Raw genomic sequence first — 13034 nt, forward strand, 5'->3', positions numbered from 1 at the left:
AGAATTTAAGTGATATCTACTCATAGGTATTCATTTTATAATAGTAATGATTACATGTCATTTACCCTGAGGCTTGGCCGTACATCTGATTAAATCAAGGCAGAGCACTTCAATATTTGTCACACACAAATAAAAAGTTCACCTGGTTTAGGTCCATTGATTCCACTACTGGGATAGCCCTGATTTCCTAGGAAAGAACCTAAGTAGACAAAAAATATGTTATATTAACTAAATAATTTCTAAAAACCTTTAGGTGGTGCAAAGCGGCTATAAAGAAAATCATAGGAAAAAGATTCTACACCTGTGCGTACACCTGTGTACAACTGGCGCATAAAGATTTGAACTGAGATCCACTCATAGGTGTGCGATCATCAGCTTTTTCCAATAGTTTTTAACATGTGTCATCCAATCAGGTTCATCCAATAAGAACTTTTCATTTTATAATAGTAATGATTACTTGTAAATTACCCTGGGGCTTGGCTGCTTGACCATTGTAGGGTCCGGCCTTTGCACCATACCCTGTGGATCAGACCCAACACACATAAGATTCACATGATATCCTTATTAAAGTCCTTATTAAATAATCCTTATTAAATCTTATTAAAGCAAACCATTACGACAGAACAATTAAGTTCTTTATCGCACACAATTAAAAGGTTTACCTGGTTTTAGTCCATTGAGTCCACTGTTGGGATAGGCCATATTTCCTTGATAGGAACCTAATTAAAAAAACAAAATCTTCATATTAACTTAATAACTCCTAACAACATTTTACCAAATGGTTTAAAGGGATTACACAGATTGATCGGAAACAGATACTACACCTGTGGTGTATAGCAAGAGTTCAAGTTAAATAACTTTACTGAGATCCACACATAGGTGTGAATACATCAGTTTATAAAATATACTTTAAACATGTGTCATCCATTTAGGTTCATCCAATAAGAACTTTTCATTTTATAATAGTAATGATTACTGTGGCTGGCAGCTATATCACCCTGTAGCCCCAGACTGGTTAACCCCTGGAGCTAAGCAGGGTTGAGCCTAATCAGTACCTGGAAGGGATGACCTCCTGGGAAAAATATAGGTTGCTGCTGGAAGAGGTGTTGGTGAGGCCAGCAGGTGGTGCTCAACCTGTGGTCTGTGTGGGTCCTAATACCCCAGTATAGTGACGGGGACACTATACTGTAAAAAAGTACTGTGTACAGCTATTGCTAAACACTCTGGTCTTTCTCTTTTTGTACTTACTGAAACCTGGATCAAGCCAGAGGCCATACCGGCTGCTCTCTCAAATAACTACACCTTCTCTCACAACCCATGCATATCAGGGAGGCTTTTCCCCAATGACTGGGAATTCAAACAGCTGGCACCCTCGTGTGACAACATCTCCTACGAGTCACACGTTGTTACTATCATACAGTCTGTTAAATCGTATGTTGTGTTTATCTATCGTCCCCCAGTTCAGCATGGACATTTCTTGGAGGAGTTGGATAGCCTTCTGTCATCCTTCCCCGAGGATGGTACTCCTCTGGTGTTACTTGAAGACTTCAACATCCACCTTGAAAAACCACAGGCTTCCAACTTCCTGACTACTTCGTTTGACCTCAAGGGAGTTCCCACTTCAGTAACCCATAAGTCTGGTAATCAACTAGATCTTATTTACACACGACACTGCTGCACTCATCACTCCCAGGTCACCCCGCTGCAAACGTCAGATGATTTCATCATCACTCTTGATCTCGACATAACATCTCCAGACACTACACACGCTTCCCCACTGGTCTCATTCCAGAGCAACCTACGAACACTCTCTCCCTCCCACTTATCCTCTGTGGTCTCCGCCACACTCCCTCACTCTGAACACCTCTCTCTCTTGGATACTAAGAGTGCCACAGACACTCTTTGTTCCACACTAACCGCCTGCTTAGACAGCTTATGCCCTCTAACATCTATGTCATCTCGTGCATCCCCTTCTGCCCCCTGCTTATTTGATGTTCTCTGTGAGCATCGTGCCACGCTCATGTCTGCTGAGTGAAAGTGCCGCAAATCTAAAGAACCTACTGAACTCAGTCTCTCCTGTCTCTGCAAAAACCTACTACTACTACTACGCTAAAATCAACAACTCTCCTGACTCTCCTACTCTCTTTAAAACCTTCTCTGCTCTTCTTTGCCTGCCTGCCCCGTCACCTCCGTCCGACTTAACAGCTGATGATTTTGCGTCATCCTTTGTGAAGAAAACGACCACCATCCGCAGTCAGTTCTCTATGCCGCCGCCTCTTGATCACACCCAAACCCCCACACATGCTTGTGCCAGTCTTACTCTCTTGTATCTCAAAATGATGTTGCAGTGGAGTAGGCGGGGCGAGACCGTTAGTCGAGGCCGGTAAATGATTGTTAATGAGCGTCAGTTCTGCGCACACCGATCTCGTATCACGGAGGAGATTGGGAGCATAAGAGAAAGAGCGACCGGACCATTGAGGAGAGAGGATCAGGCCTGGATTTTAGTTGTGGTTTGTTTTATTTTGCCGGCAGTCGTCCGTGAGGGGGTGCCGTCTGTTTATGTTCTGTGTTATTATTTAATTAAATGTTTTCCGGTTCCCGCCTCCTTCCTTCCTTTATAGTGAACTTTATTACAGATGTCTCCAAGATCATGTCTTCTAACCACCCAACTACCTGCCCACAAGATCCCATCCCTACTCATCTCCTCCAGGCCGTCTCTCCATCGGTTGTTCCCACTCTGACCCACATCCACTCGTCTCTCACCATTGGTACATTTCCCACAGTCTTCAAAGAGGCCCGTATTACCCCGCTACTGAAGAAACCCACTCTTAATCCTGCACTGTTAGAGAACTACAGACCAGTATCACTCCTCTCCTTCATTGCTAAAACTCTTGAGCGTGTGTTATGTAACCAGCTCTTATCTTTTCTCACCCAGAACCTCCTGGATAGCAACCAGTCTGGTTTCAAGAGCAGTCATTCCACTGAGTCTGCGCTGCTCTCTGTCATTGAAGCCCTGAGACTGGCAAGAGTCTCCTCCAAATCATCTGTACTTATCTTAATAGATCTATTTGCTGCCTTTGACACCGTCAACCACCACATACTGCTGTCGACCCTCAAGGCTATGGGTGTCTCTGGAGTGGTGCAACAATGGTTCAGGTCTTACCTCACAAGTAGGTCATCTAAAGTATCCTGGAGAGGTGATGTCTCTGAGTCCCAACATCTCGACACATGGGTACCTCAGGGCTCAGTGCTTAGTCCGTTGCTATTTTCAATATACATGACATCCTTAGGCTCTGTCATTCAGAAACATGACCTTTCAGGTTGCCATCACTACCCTGTCCGGTAGATTTAACCTCTACAATATTAGGAAACTTAGACCTTTCCTACTCGAGCATGCTACGCAAGTCCTAGTCTAGGCTCTTTTTCTGTCCAGACTGGACTACAGCAATACGCTACTGGCTGGAATTTCCAGCTTGCACAACCAAACCTCAACAGATGATCAAAAATGCAGCAACAAAAGTGGTCTTAAATGAACCGAAGAGAGCGCACATCACTCCTCTATTCATTATGTTACATTTGCTCCCCATAGTCGCTCGAATCAAATTCAAGAGTCTGCTCCTGGCCTCCTTATCTTCACTCGCCACTGCAGACTTATTTAGCCGCCAGATCCCTATGCACTGCAAACGAACAGCGTCTTGTGGTGCCATCCCAAAAAGGTAAAAAAACTCTCTTAAGCACCTTCTCTGGATTGATTCCACATTTATGGAATGTTCCGCCTGCTGCTACTAGATCAGCAGATTCTGTAGCCATCTTTAAGAATCGTCTAAAAACACATCTCTTCTGTCAAGACCTGACTGATCAGTTCTGACTTCTATCTATTTTTTTACACACAAAAAACTTGCTATGTTTTACATAGCTATGTATACCTTGGTAGGCTATATGAGACCAGTTTTCTTTTATTGTACTTATGCTTTTAGTTTTCCTTATGTTGTTCCAATTGCTTCCATTGTTTCCCTCATCTGTAAGTCACTTTAGATAAAATCGTCTGCTTATAAATGACTAAATGATAATTTGAAATTTACCCTGGGGCTTGGCTGCTTGTCCATTGTAGGGACTGGCCTTTGCACCATACCCTGTGGATCAGACCCAATACACATGAAATTCAAATGGTCTCCAAAAATATGATTAAATCAAGGCAGAACCATTAAATATTTGTCACACACAAATAAAAAGTTCACCTGGATGAGGTCCATTGTTTCCACTATTGGGATATCCCATATTCCCTAGAGAAGAACCTTATTGGAGAAAAAGTATATACTTTATTTTATATTAACTAAATTATTTCTAAAGACTTTTACCATGTGGTGTAAAGAGGATTAAAAAAACAAATTCATAGGAAACTGCAGCCCATTCGCACCAATTGCGTATAATAACACGCGCTGTGCATTATCGTATAATACGGACGCCAAATTGCGATTTTGCGTGCATAAATACGCCTATTTTTGCGTTTATATGATACGCCAATTAACGTTTTTGCATATTTTAGCAATTTGTCTCATTACCCTGTCTCCTAACCCAAACCCTAAACCTAATGTTAGCGTCCTTGCATATTGTAACCTCTACCCTAACCCAAACCCTAAACCTAACAGTATTATTTTAATTATTTCGGTGTTCCCTCTTCATGTACGTTTTAAAATGGCTGCTCTCCACCCAGGTACAAGCAAACATTGGCGTACGTATTAGATGATAATGCAACAGCGTGTTTTTTATACGCAATCAGTGCGACCAGGTTGGAAACCGATACTACACCTTTGGTGCATAGCAAGTATATTCAATAACTCAATTGGAGCATTAAGAGTTGAACATATCTGTGTAATTTACCCTGGGGCTTGGCTGCTTGTTCATTGTAGGGACTGGCCTTTGCACCATAACCTGTGGATCAGACCCAACACACATGAGATTCAAATGGTATCTAAAAATATGATTAAATCAATGCAAGACCATTAAATATTCTACACACAAAAAAATCACCTGCTATAGGTCCATTGATTCCACTATTGGGATAGCCCATATTTCCTAGAGAGGAAAATAATAGGGGAAATATATACTTTAAAAACTACATGAGTTCTAAACGTTAACTATGTGGTGTGAAGCAGTTAAAAATATATTAATGGGTATCAGATACTACACCTGTGGTGAATAGCAAGTAGTACTGGTAAATAACTAAACTGGCACATGTAAGAGTTGAGCTAAGATCCACTCATAGGTGTGCATACATCAACTGTTTTACAGTAGCTATGAGCATGTGTGATCCAATACGAACCAGAACGTTTCAATTTACAATGGTAATGATACATGTAATTTACCCTGGGGCTTTGCTACTTGTCCATTGTAGGGTCCAGACTTTGCACCATACCCTGTGGATCAGACCCAAAGCATATGAGTTTCAGATGGCATCAAAAAATATGATTAAATCAAACAATTAAGGCAGAACGATTGAGTCCTTTATCAAACACAATCAAAACATTTACCTGGTTTAGGTCCCTTGCCCCCATTATTGGGATAGCCCATATTTCCTTGAGAGGAACCTAATTAAATAAACAAAATCTTTTTATTAACATAGCAACTCCTGACAACATTTTACCATGTGGGTTAAAGGGGTTACACAGATCAACAGGAAACAGATACAAAACCTGCATTGCATAGCAAGTGATGATGTTCAATAAATCAACTGGCACATAAAGATTTGAACTGAGATCCACTTAAATTAAGTGCCTATATCAACTGTTTTACAGTAGCTATGAAGAAATGTCATCCAATATTTCGGGGCAGTCGTGGCCTAATGGTTAGAAGGTTGGACTCGTGACCAGAAGGTTTCCGGTTCGTTCCTCAGGTCAGGCGGGTAACGATTGAGGTGTCCTTGAGCAAGGCACCTAACCCCTACTTGCTCCCCGGGCGCTGCAGCGATAGCTGCCCACTGCTCTGGGTGTATGTGTGTTCACCACTTGCTGTGCGTGTGTTCACTACTCTCTGGATGGGTTAAAAGCAGAGGTATATCTCGGATATGGGTCACCATAACTGACAAATTAGTCACTTTCACTTCCCTCTTTTTTTCAATAAGCACCAGAATGTTTCATTTTACAATAGTAATGATTACATGTCATTTACCCTGGGGCTCGGCTGCTTGTCCATTGTAGGGTCCGGCCTTTGCACCATACCCTTGCGGATCAGACCCAACGCATATTAGATTCAGATGGCATCCAAAAATATGATTAAATAAAACCATTAAGGCAGAACAATTAAGTCCTTTATCACACACAAGTAAAACGTTTACCTGGTTTAGGTCCCTTGCCCCCATTATTTGGATAGCCCATATTTCCTTGAGAGGAACCTATTTAAAGAAACAAAATCTTTATATTAACATAATAACTCCTATAAACATTTTACAATGTGGTTTAAAGGGGTAACACAGATTGACAGAAAACCGATACAACTCCTCCATTGCATAGCAAATGTTCAAGTTCAATAACTCAACTGGCTCATAAAGAATTGAACTGAGATCCACTCAAACGAATTGCATACATCTGCTGTTTTACATGTGACATCCAAGAAACGGAATGTTTCATTTTACAATAGTAATGATTACATGTCATTTACCCTTAGGCTCGGCTGCTTGTCCATTGTAGGGTCCGGCCTTTGCACCATACCCTTGGATCAGACCCAACAAACATAAGAATCAGATGGCATACAAAAATATTATTAAATCAAACAATTGAGGCAGAACGATTGAGTCCTTTATCACACACAATTAAAAGTTTACCTGGTTTAGGTCCTTTGCCCCCATTATTGGGATAGCCCAAATTTCCTTGAGAGGAACCTGATTAAAGAAACAAAATCTTCATATTAACTTAATAACTCCTAACAATATTTTACCATTTGGTTTAAAGGGGTCACACAGATCGACAGGAAACAGATACAACACCTGCATTACATAGCAAGTGATAATGTTCAATAACTAAACTGGCGCATAAAGAATTGAACTAGATCCACTCAAGTGATGTGCATCCATCTGCTGTTCCCTTTCGAGGGAACTCGCACTGCGTTGCCATGGCAACGCTTTGGGGAACGCCTCAGCGTGACCAGCTCTGAGCACGTGTGTCAACATCGTCCAGTAGTGAAACGATACATCATTGATGACGTATGGACCAGGAGATATAAAACGACATCCGAAACAGTCAACGTCAGCTCTTTTTTTCTCAGGAACGGCTCTGTGTGTAGTGTGTGTGTCTTGTTAAAAGAAGCGTGAGTGTGTTTTGTAAAAGAAGCGTGTTTGGATAGCCAGTTTGCTAACATGTCAGGGAAAAATTTCAGACCTTGTGCTCCTCCTTGTTCGCGTTTTATCACGAACAAGGATACGCATGATCTCTGTGTAGTCTGTCTGGGAGCGGAGCATGCACTGTCCGTGTTTGAGGGAGCTTATTGTGTGCCCTGTGGACTTTTAACTCCGTTCCCACATGGAACTATTTTCTAAGCACGGCCAGGAGCGAGCTCCAAGCGTTGATGGTCCCGCTTCTGCTGAGGGAGAGCGAAGCTTCGCTTGTGGGGCTCGCAGATGGACATCACGGAGGTTGAAGAGACATGCTCCGGCTTCTCTCTGCCCTCCGTGGCTTCCATCTCTCCCGTGTCACGCACTGCGATTTCTCCCGCTCAGAGAGGGAGTCCGGTTCGGCAATGTTCTGCATCTGAGGATGTAGATATAACTAGTTTCGAAGCAGGAGGGTTAGAATATGTCGCCCCTCTTGCTGCTTCGGTACTTAAAGCCCCTACCTTGCCATCAAAGCCATGCAGGGTGACATCGACTTTGGTCGGCAAGGCATAAGCGGCAGCGGGGCAGTCCGGGGCATGTTTACTCTCTGTGGCACTACTTCAGGCGTATCAGGCTGAAGTGAATTGGTCGACACGGGGCTGGTGGCGGCGGATGTTTTACAACCCGTCCGTCATGCTATAGATGTTTCTCTCCGTGCTACTCGTGAGGCAGCCCGTTCTTTGGCCCGCTCAATGGGCGCTATGGTAACCACTCAGAGGCATTTATGGTTGAACCTGTCAGACATGAAACCATCTGACAAGTAATTTCTTCTGGAAGCCCCATTATCCCCTATGGGCCTTTCGGCAATGCTGTAGACACCGTTGTTGAGAGGTTCGAGGAGGCTAAGAAACAGGCTGCGGCATTTAAACTTTATCTCCCCCGCCGCGGAGAAACTCCCGTGGCGGATGGGCGGGAACAGCCACAGGCGTCAACTAGCTATCGTGAGCGTCAGAGGCAGAGTGTTGCTTCTCGAGCCCCATCCCAAAAGGATGGGGGTTCGGGAAGACATTATCATCCACAGCCTTACAAACCTAGGACTGACCTGAGGGCAGTCATTCAGGCAAGGAAAGGGGAAAACAAGAAAAAGTCCTGACAGCAGGTCAGCATTTCCACCCCTGGAGTGTGTACTCGCACCTCATTATACGGTGCCCGTTCCTCCTCGGTGCCCCAGAAGGGTTCAGCCGGCTCTGCCAATAGAGGTTTGCCGAGCCGCAGCGGATCCCGCAGACTTTGGTGATGGAACAAGAAGTTCTAGCAAAATCGATGTTGTTCTCGCACATATGGAGGAGCTAGGGCTGAGGCTGAATACCAAGAAAAGTGTGCTTTCTCCAGAACAGAGAACCACTTTTTTTGGAGTAATATAGGATTCCATCACGATGCAGGCGCAACTCGCGCCTGCTCGTATTTTTGCAATCTTGTCAGCCGTTTGCAGCCCAGTGCTGGGAAGCAGTTGTCGGCGCGTTGCACTGACAACCGTTGCTTCACTCACAGGTTGCGGAGTTGTTATGGAAGGCCAATTGGGCCAAAACCGATGGGGGAGCCACTTTCGATCTTGGCACATAAATTGCCTAGAGATGATGGCAGTGTTCCTGGCGTTGGAACACTTTCTCCCTCAGAGGCCAGCATATGCTTGTGCTTGGCAGACAACACAGCTGAGGTCTCATATATAAATCGCCAGGGGGATCTACGGTCACGGCAACTATACAAGTTGGCACGTCAGATCCTCCTGTGGTTTCAGGGGGAGCTGCTCTCCTTGAGGGCAGTTTTCCCCCGTCACCTGAACCGAGGAGCAGACATCCTGTCGAGACAGGGGCTGAGGCCGGGGGAATGGAGACTCCACCCACAGAAGGTGGAGCAGATCTGGATGAGGTTCGGCCAGGCAGAGTTACACCTCTTTGCAACTCAGAAAAAAACGCGCTGTTGGCTCTGGTTTTCCCTGACACATCCAGCCCCTCTATGCCGAGGCTTCACCTGTACGTTTTCCCCCTGATCGATCTACTCCCGGGAGTTCTGGAAAGGTTGCACACGGACGGAGTTCGCCTACTTTTGGTAACCTCGTTCTGGCCGGCCCGAGTGTGGTTCTCGGATATCATAGACCTGATGGAGAACCCTCCATGGGGGATTCCTTTGAGAAGGGACCTTCTTTCTCAAGCGGACGGTCAGATACATCACCCACCCCCGGAGTTATGGAAACTATGGGTTTGGCCTCTGAGATGGCTAGCCTTTTAAACACTGGTCTCTCAGCTGAGGCTGTGGAGACCATACTTAATTCCAGAGCTCCTTCTACAAGGAAGCTTTACGCTTTGAAGTGGGGAGTCTTCACTACTTGGTGTTCAGCTCACCGCAGAGACCCTGTCAACTGCCCAGTTTCAACAGTGCTCGAGTTCCTACAAAATCGCTTTGCTGCGGACTTATCCGCATCCACTTTAAAGGTGTATATGGCAGCCATTTCTACCTTTCACATTGTGCTAGGGGGCATACCTGTTGGTAGAGACCCCTTAGTCCTACAGTTTCTTTGTGGTGCTCGCAGATTGAGGCCTGTGAGCCACACTAGGGTACCGACCTGGGATTTGGTTCACCGAAGAAAGGTCTTTCGGCAACCAAGCACTCCATTAGCAGATGAATAGTTGAGACTATCTCTCTGGCCTATGAGGCCTCTGGCAGACCATCGCCCTTGGAAGTCAGAGCCCATGCTACTAGGGGTATGGCGGCCACCATAGCCTTAAGGTCGGGGCGTCTATGTGGGACGTGTGTGATGCGGCAGGCTGGTCCTCTCTGCTCACATTCGTGAGATTCTATAGCTTGGAAATGAATCTCACCCCGGGAGCCCAGGTGCTTGTGTCTTCTACGTGACATTTTGTACACACAGACAGGCATTTGGGCATATGGCGGTTTGGGTATTTCGTTACCAAAGCGTTGCCATGGCGACGCAGTGCGATTTCCCTCGAAAGGGAACGTCTCGGGTAACGTCTGTAGCCCTTGTTCCCTGAGAAGGGAGCGAGACACTGCGTCAACTTGCCCTACTCCCCACATACCTGTTAGCCTCTTGCCTCGAAGTTTTTAAAGCAGAAGTTGACTGTTTCGGATGTCGTTTTAAACCTCCTGGTCCATACGTCATCCATGACGTATCATTTCACTACTGGACGATGTTGACACACGTGCTCAGAGCTGGTCACGCTTTCTCAGGGAACAAGGGTCACAGACGTAACCTGAGATGTTTTACATGTGTCATCTAATAAGAACCGTAACGTTTCATTTTACAATATAAATTATTACATGTAATGTACCTTGGGGCTCAGCTGCTTGTACATTGCTTGTACTAATTAAAGGAAAATAATCTTCGTATTAACTTAATAACTCCTAACAATATTTTATCATGTGGCTTAAAGGGGTTAAAAAGATCGACAGGAAACAGATACAACACCTGCATTGTATAGCAAGTGATAAAGTACAATAACTCAACAGGCGCATTAAGAATTGAACTGAGATCCACTCAAATGATGTGCATACATCAATCGTTTTACAGTAGCTATGAAGATATGTCATCCAATAAGCACCAGAACGTTTCATTTTACAATTGTAATGATTACATGTCATTTACCCTGGGGCTCGGCTGCTTGTCCATTGTAGGGTCCGGCCTTTGCACCATACCCTGTGGATCAGACCCAAAGCATATGAGATTCGGATGGCATCCAAAAATATGATTAAATAAGACCATTAAGGCAGAACGATTGAGTCCTTTATCACACACAATTAAAATGTTTAACTGGTTTAGGTCCCTTGCCCCCATTATTGGGATAGCCCATATTTCCTTGAAAGGAACCTAATTAAAGGAAAATAATCTTCGTATTAACTTAATAACTCCTAACAATATTTTATCATGTGGCTTAAAGGGGTTAAAAAGATCGACAGGAAACAGATACAACACCTGCATTGCATAGCAAATGGTAGAGTTCAATAACTCAACTGGCGCATGAAGAATTTAACTGAGATCTACTCAAGTGAAGTGCATACATCAACTTTTTTACAGTAGCTATGAAGATATGTCATCCAATAAGCAACATAACGTTTCATTTTACAATAGTAATGATTACATGTCATTTACCCTGGGGCTCGGCTGCTTGTCCATTGTAGGGTCCGGCCTTTGCACCATACCCTGTGGATCAGACCCAAAGCATATGAGATTCGGATGGCATCCAAAAATATGATTAAATAAGACCATTAAGGCAGAACGATTGAGTCCTTTATCAGACACAATTAAAACGTTTACCTGGTTTAGGTCCCTTGCCCCCATTATTGGGATAGCCCATATTTCCTTGAGAGGAACCTAATTAAAGAAACAAAATCTTTGTATTAACTTAATGACTCCTAACAGTATTTTACCATGTGGTTTAAATGGGTTACACAGATCGACAGGAAACAGATACAACACCTGCATTGCAAAGCAAGTGATGAAGTTCAATAACTCAACTGGCGCATAAAGAATTGAACTGAGATCCACTCAAATGATGTGCATAAATCAGCTGTTTTATATTAGCTATAAACATGTGTCATCCAATAAGCACCAGAACGTTTCATTGTACAATAGTCATGAATACATGTAATTTACCCTGGGGCTCGGCTGCTTGTCCATTGTAGGGTCCGGCCTTTGCACCATACCCTGTGGATCAGACCCAAAGCATATGAGATTCGGATGGCATCCAAAAATATGATTAAATAAGACCATTAAGGCAGAACGATTGAGTCCTTTATCAGACACAATTAAAACGTTTACCTGGTTTAGGTCCCTTGCCCCCATTATTGGGATAGCCCATATTTCCTTGAGAGGAACCTAATTAAAGAAACAAAATCTTTGTATTAACTTAATGACTCCTAACAGTATTTTACCATGTGGTTTAAATGGGTTATACAGAGCGACAGGAAACAGATACAACACCTGCATTGCAAAGCAAGTGATGAAGTTCAATAACTCAACTGGCGCATAAAGAATTGAACTGAGATCCACTCAAATGATGTGCATAAATCAGCTGTTTTATATTAGCTATAAACATGTGTCATCCAATAAGCACCAGAACGTTTCATTGTACAATAGTCATGAATACATGTAATTTACCCTGGGGCTCGGCTGCTTGTCCATTGTAGGGTCCGGCCTTTGCACCATACCCTTGGATCAGACCCAACACACGTAAGAATCAGATGGCATACCAAAATATGATTAAATCAAACCATTAAGGCAGAACGATTGAGTCCTTTATTACACAAAATTAAAACGTTTACCTGGTTTAGGTCCCTTGCCCCCATTATTGGGATAGCCCATATTTCCTTGAGAGGAACCTAATTAAAGAAACAAAATCTTCGTATTAACTTAACAACTCCTAACAGTATTTTACCATGTGGTTTAAATGGGTTACACAGATCGTCAGGAAACAGATACAAAACCTGCATTGCATAGCAAATGGTAGAGTTCAATAACTCAACTGGCGCATGAAGAATTGAACTGAGATCTACTCAAGTGAAGTGCATAAATCAACTTTTTTACAGTAGCTATGAAGATATGTCATCCAATAAGCAACATAACGTTTCATTTTACAATAGTAATGATTACATGTCATTTACCCTGGGGCTCGGCTGCTTGTCCATTGTAGGGTCCGGCCTTTGCACCATACCC

At 43.7% G+C, this 13034-nt stretch overlaps 1 protein-coding gene across 1 annotated transcript in view; it reads right to left on the reverse strand.

Annotated features, from left to right (window-relative positions):
* cmn (calymmin) overlaps positions 1-13034 on the reverse strand; it is a 44753-nt gene that overhangs the window by 7502 nt on the left and 24217 nt on the right. Inside the window, exons 17-37 of the mRNA XM_056772065.1 lie at positions 12983-13033; positions 12644-12700; positions 12480-12530; positions 12141-12197; positions 11976-12026; positions 11637-11693; positions 11472-11522; positions 10968-11018; positions 6821-6877; positions 6658-6708; positions 6335-6391; positions 6169-6219; positions 5532-5588; positions 5367-5417; positions 5032-5076; positions 4882-4932; positions 4239-4295; positions 4083-4133; positions 663-719; positions 469-519; positions 143-199 (exon numbers count right to left, since the gene is read on the reverse strand). Coding sequence (XP_056628043.1) covers positions 143-199; positions 469-519; positions 663-719; positions 4083-4133; positions 4239-4295; positions 4882-4932; positions 5032-5076; positions 5367-5417; positions 5532-5588; positions 6169-6219; positions 6335-6391; positions 6658-6708; positions 6821-6877; positions 10968-11018; positions 11472-11522; positions 11637-11693; positions 11976-12026; positions 12141-12197; positions 12480-12530; positions 12644-12700; positions 12983-13033 — 1119 coding nt within the window. The remainder of the gene's footprint in view (positions 1-142; positions 200-468; positions 520-662; positions 720-4082; positions 4134-4238; positions 4296-4881; positions 4933-5031; positions 5077-5366; positions 5418-5531; positions 5589-6168; positions 6220-6334; positions 6392-6657; positions 6709-6820; positions 6878-10967; positions 11019-11471; positions 11523-11636; positions 11694-11975; positions 12027-12140; positions 12198-12479; positions 12531-12643; positions 12701-12982; position 13034) is intronic.

The sequence above is a fragment of the Triplophysa dalaica genome, chromosome 17 (genome assembly GCF_015846415.1).
Source record: "Triplophysa dalaica isolate WHDGS20190420 chromosome 17, ASM1584641v1, whole genome shotgun sequence".
In the NCBI taxonomy this organism is placed as follows: domain Eukaryota; kingdom Metazoa; phylum Chordata; class Actinopteri; order Cypriniformes; family Nemacheilidae; genus Triplophysa; species Triplophysa dalaica.